Genomic DNA, 11,843 nt, shown 5'->3' with positions numbered 1-11,843 from the left:
AACAAGCAAGGCAGCCGCACACTGGTCCGATGATCAAAGAGCGTGAGACAAGAAAGACGAGGCTCACCAAGCCATTTATCTCTCTGCCCTACAGTTAATCCCACTTGTGCTTATTGGCCAGACTGGCACAATAAACTATCTCAGTCAGGAAAAAAAAGCCCATCAAGGAAATGAACTGGCATAGTGGCTGCAACACTGAACTCAAACATAAGGATTGTGAGGATGGCTCGACACCCGAGTGGCACTTCCTTCTCTGGTGCAGAGTATTAATAGGATTCATGGCCAAGTCTCAGAACGTTTCAGAACAATATGATTTTGTGGTAATTTTTTTCTCACCCCTTTAAGTGTACCATGGAGTAGCAATTCTACCTACAAACCAGACCTGAAAGGCCGGCTGACACTGAAAGGTGAGGTCAGAAAGTGCAGCCATTCTGGCCCAAACTGACCATTGGGCAGTTTCCCAATTCTAAGCAACAGGATCACAAAAGCCATTCTCAGCCTAAATCTGCATATTAAATCCACCCACAAAAACATGAAAATGGCAACAGATGTACAAAGGTGCTTGATACCATGGATGGATGGATGGATTGTGATAAGAGTTGTATAAGCCCCCAATAAAATGATTTTTTTTTAATTAAGATAAAAAGAAAGCTGGGGGGAAAAAAACCACATGAAAATGCAGATAATATGGCCCTGGTCCTCAGGTTCTGAGTCAGTAGGCTGGTATAGGAGCCCAGTGCTGCGGCTATTGAATTGATTGTGAGTACAGAGATTCTATCCCAGTGGTAGAGCAGAGGTGCTGCTTATGGTTTCCAATGGTAGAATGCATTTGAATGGTGCTGCTGGAGAAGAATACTGAAAGTACCATGGACTGCTAGAAGGACAAACAGATCTGTGTTGGAAAATGTTAGAGCAGGATGCTCCGTAGAGGGCAAGGATGGCAAGACTTCGTCTTACAGATGCAAGACATCTTGCTAGGAGAAGTCAGTCCCTGGAGAAGGACATCTTTGAAAAGGCAGTGAAGAAAAGGCAGGCCCTCCACAATGACTCCGTGGCTGCAGCAATGGGCTCAGGCAAAGGAACAAGGGTGAGGACGCCACAGGACACTGTTTCGTTCTGCACAGATTTGCTATGAGTTACAGCCGACTGGATGGCACCTGACAACAACAACAACGGCATAAATCTTCACAGGAGCAGTTTCATATTTCTCTCAAGGATTGGCTGGTGGATTCAAATTCCTGGACTTGTCTTAGCAGCCCAGCATGTTACTCATACTCACTGTGCCACCGGAGCTCCTGGGTTGGGAACCAATAGTGTGGATTTTAACAAGCATCTTGGGCAATGCCTGCTGATAATTCAGGAATCAAACTTGAGAAAACACTAAGTTAGACTACACTGGGCAATCTAGTGACCTCTTGGTTAGCAGCACAATTGTATGTAACTTAACATTCCACATTATCCTTAACCACTCACTGGCATGTGAGTATGGTGCCAAGAAAGCTAACACAGCAGGTCAGTTCATCCTTCAGGATATTTGCTTCCAGAGAGTACTTAGAAAAGAGCAGAGGGGAGTAAAGAATGTCAAATGCTACTGTGAGAGCAACAAAGACCAGTCTCAGACTACTCAGTGATTTCCAAATGTGCCAGGCACGCGCCTACTTCAGGAATTTTGCATTTACTCTTCTCTCTGCTCAGAATGTCCTTCCCCCAGACAGACATATGACTCACTATCTTTCGCCTCCTTCAGACCTTTACTTAAATGTCAACTCTTCATTGAAACTTTTCCCAGTCACCATTTTAATAGTTACCCCTCCACTCAGAAGTTGCCTCTCTGTCCTTAGGTGCTGTCAAGTCGATTCCAACTCAAAGCCACCAGATGTAGAAAAGATGCAAACACTACCCAGCCCTGCGGCATCCTGACAATCCTTCCTGTATTTGAGGTTTTTGTTGTAGACATCATTATCTTCCTCTTTTTCACTGATCTTATACTTCACCAAGCAGGATGTCACTCCCCAGGAAATAGTTTCTCCCGATAACATTTCCAAAACATGTGAGAGGAGGGCTTGCTAGCCTCACTTCTAACGAGTATTCTGGCCGTACTTGTTCCAAGATAAATGTGCTCGTTTTTCTGACAGGCCATGCTCCTTTTGATCGTGCTCAACAACACATAATTTAAATCATCCATTCTTCTTCACTCTTCCTTATCCGCTAGTTAACTTTCACATGTACATGGGGTGATTGAAAGATCATGGCTTGGGTCAGGTGCACCTTAGCCCTGAAATGACATCTTTGCTTTGAGTAGTTTAAAGAGGTCTTTCCAAGACTGGCCCGTGGCAATCCATCATTTGAGTTCTTGACTGCTGTTTTCACGGTTGTGACTGTGGATCTAATAACATGAAATCCTTGACAACTTCAATAGTTTCTCTATCAAGATGTTGCTGATTGATCCAGTTTTGAGGATTTTTGTTTTATGTTGAGGTATATCGTACACTTAGGATATTCGTCAGTAAGTGCATTAAGTTTTCTTTGATACTCTACTTCAGTTTTCTCTTTGTATTTGCCAGCCTCTCTCTCTCTTACACACACACACACACCCTCCTTAGAAAATGAAATAGACAATGTCAGGAATTTTTTGTATGGTTTATCATGGCATACCTTGAAAAGATATATGGTATATCTTGACTAGGCAACAGTACATAATCCAGTATTGGTTAGATTAATAAAGAAAGAAATGAAGAGAAAGTCCTGGAATTGTAGAATAAATAGTGATGACTACTTCCGACATTTGAGAGTAGAGCCTAGCACTGAAGGTGTCAGAGGTGGTTAGGTGGTCAGGAATTAAGAACGTGCTATTAAATAGAAGGGAACCCTTTCAAGTAGAAAGTAGAAACAAGCAAAGACTACAACAGTTTAAGTTCCAACAGAGAAGAAGTGGCTTGTTGTTATGTTGTACACCAGCTGTCCACCTGATAGAGCAGCGTTCTCAACCTGTGGGTTGCGACCCCTTTGGGAGTCGAAGGACCTTTCCACAGGGGTCGCCTGAATCATAACAGTAGGAAAATTACAGTGATGTGATGAAGTAGCAATGAAAATAATTTTATGGTTGGGGGAGTGGTCACCACAACAGGAGGAACTGTACTCAAGGGTCGCGGCATGAGGAAGGTTGAGAACCACTGTGTTAGAGAATGGCGAGAAAGGAAGCAACTGCTGTATAAAGGAGAAGAAAAGACAGAAGTGAAAAACAAAGAGCCCAGGGGAAAGCATTACTCTTGGAGAGAAAGGGGAACATTTCCTCTTCAGGAGAAAGCAGGCAGGCAAGCGGCTATATTCTGAGAGAGTCTTTCAATAGAGAAGATGATGAGCAAGGTAGCTCTGAACCGCTGTGAAGGAAGAATGATGACCACAGGAAGGAGAGAGCAGAAGTAAAGCTAGGATTCAGGACCCCCAAACCGAGAAGCCTTGGAAGTATTTCTGGGGAATGCAACCTCAAATCAACAATAGGCTGAAACTAGGCACAACAGGTAGCAGCAAGAGACAATGTAAACTTTAAAGGATTCGTTCATTCAAAGACTAAGTAGACACTATTCTAGTTGCTTGGGTGCACAGTGAACAAAGATACCAAAAGCCCTGCTTTCAGAGTCTACATTCTATTGATGAAAAAAACCTTTCACCATTCTAATGCACTTTATCCTATCATCTCTCCAAACAGCCTGAAGTGAGTGGCAGGTGCTGTCGCAATATGGTGGCTGGTACAAGTTGTAGAGCAAGCTCTGAGTGCTAAGTGACTAGGTGACTTTTCCTCTACTGTCCCTAGTACTTGACTTGGTCATTCTTTCTTCACATGGACTTTCTTCATTTTGTATGGTTTAAAACTAACCCTGCAAAACACTGATCGCCTAGTGCCTCAATACCTTCAACTCAAATGACCGCCATTCCCACTCCACTTGCTCCTTTGGCTAACCCTTGTCATCATACACAAGCACCTCCTATTCAAATCCTAATCCCAGACATTCCCTAGTGCTCACACCTTTTTGTCTTTCCAGCTCTTACCTCACTGCCCCAGATGGACCCACCACACCTGTTCTCTGGCCCCATCACACCATCTGTCCTCTGAATCATTCACTCTGTCCCTTTCAATCACCACCAATATCCACCTTTTCCTTCAAGCTGCCAGCTGTGGCCAATAACCCTTCCCCTCTCCCAGCAAAACTCCTATTTTATCTTTGCCACAAAAGCAAATGAGTCTTCCTTTACATATCCACAATTCACAGATCCAGGCTGCCAACAATTCACATTTACAAGTTTGATGAAAATCAATCTGGAACCTCCTCCTCCTCCCATTTTCCACAGCAGCTACTCAAACCTTTTTCATATCCCTTAGGACACCTCCTCTGATCCCATCCCTCTCTCAGCAGAAAGCCTTAGCTTCCATTTGAGAGACACCTTCCAAGTCCTGACTCCATCTATCCCCTGCTCACCTTGAAGAAGCAGCAGCCTTCCCATTGCCCACATCCTTCATATGCACCACTACAAAGAAAGGAGGAAGGACTTCTCCCAAGGCCCATTTCCCCACCAGAAATCCCTGGCATCCCCTGTGGTCTTTCTTTCTTGGTTTTCTCTGTCTACAGGATGTCACCTTGAATCACTTCCTGAAAACAATTCTTCTTTGGCTTCTATAACATCATTCTTGGGTTCCTTTCTTCCTCTCTGAATATTCTCTCCAACTTCTAAAAGCACAGCTTTTTGCGATCATTTCTCATAGATCCTGTTTCTCCAGCTTTCAATCTCAAACTTCTTTACCTTCATTCAAGGGGGTACCCTCACCCCACCCCCCACAAAACCCCAAACAGAAAAAAGCTCCACTGGGCAGAGCTGTCATAGTATGCATTTTTCTTGCAAGGCAAACATTGAGGAACTTGCTCTGAGTTAGTGCACCCAGTGGCACTAACTGGGTTCTCTCTGGTCCCAGTAAAAATTTTCGTAAAAGCAGTTTCACTCGAACCTCATTTTTTGTGATGGCCAATTTAAGAGAACAGCATGTGGCTGTGAAATTTTGCTTCCTGTTTGGGAAAAAATGCCGCAGAAACCATTGTGATGTTGAACACGTAAGCATAGCGCTATGGGAAAAACTCAAGTGTACAAGTGATTTTCTTGTTTCAAAAAAGGAGAAATGTCGAATGGTGACATTGTGAATGTCCGTCGACTTCCAAATGTCGATTTGTAATGCTTTTGGAGTTTGTTCACCAGGTCAGAGTGTTCATCAAGCTTTCTATTTACAGGTTCTGAAAAGATTGCATAACTGTGTGACCAAAAAAAGCCTGATGTGTGGCAGATGGGGTACTGGTTCTGCCACCATGACAATGCACCTGCTCACATAGCCGTATCAGTACACCAGTTTTTGGCAAAAAACACCATGCCTCTCTTGCCCCACACATCTTACTCACCTGACCTTGCTCCGCGTGACTTCTTGTTTTCAAGAATGCAGAGGGACATGAATTTGATGACATAGAAGAGGTGAAGAAAAAACGATGGAGGTGCAGCCAGCTATCCAAACAGACGAGTTTGAAAAAATGTTTCCAAGAATAGCATCGTAAATGACAAATGTATTCAGTGTAATGGAAAGGATGCTGAAGGTCAAGGTTGTTTTGTAAAAAAAATTTAAATACATACCTTTTGAAAAAAGATTCCAGGCTGTTTTGGGTACCTCCTCATACTCTTCTTGTAAGAACTCACTTCCCAGAAGTGCATTAACTCAGATGATTCCTCAGATCTGTGTTACTGGCCCAGACATCTAAGCTTTAGTCCTGTCCATCCACTCACTACCCAGATAACCATCAACATCTAGATGCTTCACTTGGCTTATCCAAAACAACTTGATTTCTTCTTTTTTAGTAAACTTTAAATGTCCCATTTGTTGCTAAAAGGCCCAGCAAAACATCAAGACACCATGACCTCTATAATACTGCCCTGTAATGTTGCCAACAGTGACCTAACTGGTTTTCTTATTTCTACTCCTATTGTTTTCCAGTCTACTATGCAAACAAAAGTCGGAGCCATCCTTTCAGAATTCAAATCTGATCACCTTGAGAGCCTCTGATGGTTGTGGATTACTCTTAGGATCAAATCCAAACTGGCACAGCATTCAAGATCTTGGTGGGTCCAACCTCTGTGCGCTCCACCAACCTCAGCTCTTGTCAATGGCATTCACATTGAATACATGAATATTTAAAATGCGAATACATCACAATATGCATTCTCATCCATTTTTTTTGTCCCCTCTCCCGGACTCTCTCAATACTATGTGTATTTACACAATGCTGTTCCCACTGCTGAGAAAACTATTACTTCCCTTCTTTGCCTGGAAAAATTCCTACTGCACCTCAAGCTTTTCAGAATGAATATTAAGCATATGTTTCTCCATTGTACCTCTCACATCCTATACTTCTTCACATCAGGGTTGAAAGACAAAACATTGCAACGGTTTTCATAGTGAATAAGCAGCACTATTACCCAAATTATTAACAGCAGCTTAAGGCTGGCATGCACACACGGAAAACAATTTCTTAACAGAGAAGTCGACTTAGTATTCTATTATGATAGCTGGCTATCCAATATTATTTAGCAAATTTCCAATCGTGGAAATTCCCTCAAACGTAATACCTTGTTCTCAGTTTATTCTTACTGCGTTTGAGTTGTTTATAGTTCAAGTGATGCCAACGTACAAATCAAAATCACTCTTCATTTGCCTTGCTCATAATGAAGTTTAAATTTCATTTAAACTGTAAAATTTAGTTTATAGTGAGTTGTCTGGATTAATTCCACAGTGGCTACTAAGATTTATTTGTATCATCAATAGTTTCCAATAAATAAGATTCTACAACTAATATGAACAACGTAAGCTTACTGCTGAAGACATTTGCTTGAAAGCTGACACCAGCTTTTTAATCACAGAATGATTTTCCCATCATTAAATGAGAACAGGCAGGACAGGTGAACCCTGCCTAAACCGACTGTGATTTAACACAGAACAAAGTGATTCACAATTTTGGTGTCATGGTACCCTGGAGTGTTGTGATCAGTTGCTTGTTTATTTGGTAATTTTCCAACCTTTCAGGGAGAGTGGCTGACTGTGAAGCTCCACACAACTGATCCCCAACCACCAACGGGAGGGCTTTGTGTTAAACCTGTTTATATGCAGGGTTTCTGAGTATGAAAGTAATTGTAAAAAGCCTTCCTGAGTTTGGAAAAAACCTTGAAAACCTCACAATGCCATATAACTGGTACAATCTGCATTGCTGAGAGAAAAAAATAACATTTAGAAAGCATTTTTTTTTACTAAAGCAATCATCTCATTATAAAATTAGCTCACTAAAAAAAATAAATAAATAAAATAAAATTAGCTCAGTAATGAATTGTTCCCCTAACCAAGAGAAAAAGTCAATGCATTTAAACTTGACTATCATTTCACCTCTGGCTGTGAATGAGGGGAGCCGGGTCAATACGGGAAGAAGATCTACACAAAATCAAAAATATTAGCACACACATACATTTACTCCATTCTTCTTGCTAAACCTACCGCCGCTCTCAATCTAGGAACCCCACAAAACGTAAACCCACTGTCGTCCATTCAGAACGTTCCTATGAGATCGAGCAGGACGTCTCACAGGGTGTGAGCCGCCTACAAACAGGGTTTCCTCGGCTCCCCCGGGGCTGCTGCTGGGTTTGAACAGTCCAACTTTCCATTAGGAGCCAAGTGTTTAACCACTGTGCCACCAGGGCTCCTCAATACAGGCAGAAGGACGAATTTTCTTCAGTGTTAGGATTTTTTAATTTTCGTTATAGGGTTAGAATTCTTTGATTTTTGTTAACATGTGAACTAACAAACAATGGCAGAAAGGTAAAAAAACGTGTCTGTTCAGTAACCAATTTATTTGCGTTAAGATTAAAAATAAGATCCATGAATCCTAAATAACTGATACAAATATGCAATCAATAATATTCTGAGATTTCCCAGATGCCTACAAACATTGCAAGCATTCATCAACCACTGCTGCGGCGACGGTGTCGGAAACCTTACGGAGGGGTATCATGCGTCATGGGCACCACTTCTAAACGAAGCCAGCCCTCCTCCTCATCACTCTCTTTAGGACTGGGATGGTGCAGAGAAATCAAAGTTCATTTTAGTTCCTGACGTTTCTGAAAACAGACTTGGTAGCTACAGCTATCTAAAATTTTTAACAGAACTGTTTTCAGTAAATGCAGTTTGTGAATACGGCTTATCAAGTGCCCAAATGGCAGCAGATGGTGCAGAGCTGCACCTGAAGTGCCTGCTCTCGCTCGGCTGTGTGGGTTTAGTCAAGTGCCTTACTCTCTCTGGGCTTCCCTTTCGTCAATTATCAAGAAAGATGCTGATTGCCAGTGAAAGAGACGACACAGCACACTGATTTCTTGTGAACAAGACACTACTAAATGGACAGTACAAGGACTTTAATTTTTATTCTATAAACCGACAAGTACAGACAGAAACCTGTCTCTATAGGCTCATCAATCTTGGGTTTTATATACTGAAAAATGAAAATACATATAACACATCTTCAAGAGGGTGACCCTCGATGACCTAACACCTCTGAGTTACACCCTAATATGTACACACAAGAACCAAACAGACGAACAATACAAACCAAAAAAATACAGGAACTTTTGGAAACCAGATCAGGTCCAGTCTGCATCATAGAGAGGAACTGCTGACTCCGTTTTAACTGTGCAAGTCGAATTTATGCCTGTGATCTTCTGTACTCCCCTCTCCAAGGCACTCTGTTTAGTAACCACTCTCCTCCTGTCCCTCAACTGTGGATCGAGGAAGCTCACCGAAGGCTTATTATTGCTTATGTTGTTCCACAAATGGGTCTTAGGTTCTCATTGTCATCCAGAGCCTTCTGCAGATCAGATTCTCACAATTTAGGCTGTGATACTAACCCCTCCTTCAACCTCTGATTCTATGTTTCACAGTCCTTCGGTGACCAATGATGGTGGGCTTCTTCCATGTGCACTTAGTTGACATCTCACTCAGATGGCAGCTTGTTTGGAGACAAGCTTTAAGTCCCCAGAGGCTATTTTAACTACTATCCAGGCACCATCTAATTTCTTCACCACATTTTACTACAGCACTTGTCTCCTCTGTGTTCCCTTCCCGAGGTGAGTATCGAGCAGGGCCTTGATGTAAGAACTAATTGTTCTTAAGTTGGAGCCAACACCCATTCCTGGATCTAGGTTTTGGGATTTTTGGTTGCTGCTCTTTAAATTTATTATTACTTGGGCATTAACACCAATATGTCATTGCATCATTCAATCATATCAAGCAGACTGGTACCATCTCTTACATATTCAGTTTCAAAACATACTATATCTTCCTGCGTTCCATGACATCTTCTCCCTTTTACCAGCCCTCTCCTGCACAGAACACACCCTCCCCCCTTTGAAATCCTTGCTCTACTTGCTATCCCTATAGGTTCTTAAATCCTGGGTTTCATTAACTGAAAAACAGAAAAAATTTACCACAACTTCAAGAGGTTAGCCCCCAATAACAAAGCACCTCTGAGATGCACCCTAAAAAGAACAGAAACCTACAATGCTTTAAAAGTACCCATATCAGTCATAAAGAATTCAGATAGCATTTTGTCTTTCCCCTTACCAAGCTAAATTTTACTCTTTTACTCTGAAATCCCTGGAAGATTCAAGTTTTTTCTTTGGTACATTGTTACAAAACATGTAAAAAGGAAATCATTGAATCCAAACCTTGTGAACGCAGGACAACTGCCAAAATGTGACCACATTCCAGGCCTCATGTCACCAAAACACTTAAAGCCTAATTTCTAGTGGACCTTTAATTATACAAATAAATGATGCAACAGTTTAAGATCGCCTAGGAGGTTTAACCACTCTTATTCATAATTGTCTTGGTAGGTGTAGCTCGTACACTTTTCATGCTTATCCTATCAGAGCAAAGGAAGCCAGTTCCTCTGTGAGCTGGTCCAACCTTCCATGACATAGCAGGGACATCTAAGAAGAGGTTCTTAACTTCCACCCCCAGAACCTCACTATTTAGTTGCCAGTAGCATTTCAGAAAACACATCAGAAATCAAGGAACTTTCAGGAGAGAGAAGGCTACTGAGGTCCCCTAAACCAACTTACAGACTAAGACACCAAGGTAAATGTCTAGGCTGAAGGCCAAGTGGCTGATTCGTGGCAGAGTTGGGACAAGAACACCATTCTCTAAAAATCAGGGCCCAACTCTTTTCACCTGCTCCCATGATGCAAACGTAATGCTCAGTAGATCTGGGGTCATTTTAGTGCTTTTTTTGAAATGCAAGTGAGATGGTAGAAGATTGGGCTGGAGTTAAGAAAAGTTATTGGCTTGATAGAAAATAAATGTTTATTAGAAACTATACCTTTACTGCTTGTGGCGAAGGCACATTTTCCTTTTTCTGACTTGTGCTCATGGGCTCATTTTCAACACTGAAAAATAAAAACCAGAGTTTATTTTGAAATGACAAGATAATTACTAAAATGATGTCGCTTCTATATTGAGAACCAAATAATTGAAAGGCACTTTATCGGCAAAGCTCAAAGACTAGCATACAAAATGTTTCACCGAGAATATGTTGGAGTGAACCTCTCAACTTGAACATCACATTCACAGATACTCATGCAGGCTTCGGTGATGTCTGGGTCCGTTCTGGTTTTGTGCTCTTATGTTGGCCATCATATCGGAGGAGTGACGCCACTCAACAGAGGAGCACCTATGATCCACAGCACGACCTTGGGAAGTGCGAGCACTCTTACAATTTTATTTAAGTTGTTTCTCCACAGCCTGATCTTCTTTTAATGCCCACGCTGGGTTACTTGGAAAGAAATATGCTTCTATTAAGCAAATTATAAACAACACAGAAGCCCACTAATGAATTCTGGGACCACGCAAAATAGATTTGGGCTTAGCAAGCCACAAATGGGTCCCAGATGGTGCAATTTTAAAAATTCAATTCTCCAGATAGTCCCTTCTAATTATCTTTTGTTTGGGATGCCCTTCACAGATGTCTTTTATGTCATAATAAATCACTACGCCTATTAGGCACACATAGACTTTACATCAAAATATTTCTATTTGTTTACATTTCATCTTTTGTTTCTAAACTTCCATTATCCTAAACAAATTGAGTAGCTCTAAAATTTGCCATCACTGTTTCCCATGTGCATGGGATTACTCTTGGCTTTAAGAATATAAAAACAAATAGGTCAGCATCATTGCAAAACTCAGTCTAGTAGCAGGGGACTGACATGCAAGCCATGTTTAGCACTAGAGCTTGGTGGAAGTTACCAGGGCTGATGGAACAAAATGCTGTGGAGCACACAGGAAATAAGCCTAGGTAGAATCTGCCTTATCAGTAAGGTACCCAGAGAGGGGGTACAAAGATCAGTGTAATAGACAGCACGGCCCTCCAGGAGGCATTTCTGTCTGTTTCTACTAGATGACTGGAGCACAGGAACTTGCAAAAAGCAGGGGTAGTCCTGTTAGAAATGAGAATGAGATCAGAGGTTAACAGATGCCAGACTTTTTTTAATTTATTTTATTTATTTATTTATTATTTTTTTAATATATTTTTATTGGGGGCTCTTACATCTCTTATCACAATCCATACAGTCATCCAATGTATCAAGCACATTTACACTTATGCTGCCACCATCATTTTCTTTTTTTTTTTAATCGTTTTATTAGGGGCTCATACGACTCTTATCACAATCCATACATACATCAATTGTGTAAAGCACATTTGTACATTCATTGC

General features: G+C 41.5%; 1 protein-coding gene across 1 annotated transcript in view; it reads right to left on the bottom strand.

Annotated features, from left to right (window-relative positions):
- The window catches only part of CRYBG3 (crystallin beta-gamma domain containing 3), a 151,064-nt gene that overhangs the window by 117,751 nt on the left and 21,470 nt on the right, over positions 1 to 11,843 (bottom strand). The window contains exon 2 of the mRNA XM_045286223.1: positions 10,449 to 10,515. Coding sequence (XP_045142158.1) covers positions 10,449 to 10,515 — 67 coding nt within the window. The remainder of the gene's footprint in view (positions 1 to 10,448; positions 10,516 to 11,843) is intronic.

This window comes from Echinops telfairi, unplaced genomic scaffold, assembly GCF_000313985.2.
Source record: "Echinops telfairi isolate 266 unplaced genomic scaffold, ASM31398v2 ScPeMD7_6;HRSCAF=24_1, whole genome shotgun sequence".
In the NCBI taxonomy this organism is placed as follows: Eukaryota; Metazoa; Chordata; class Mammalia; order Afrosoricida; family Tenrecidae; genus Echinops; species Echinops telfairi.
This window is presented reverse-complemented; position numbering and strand designations above follow the sequence as displayed.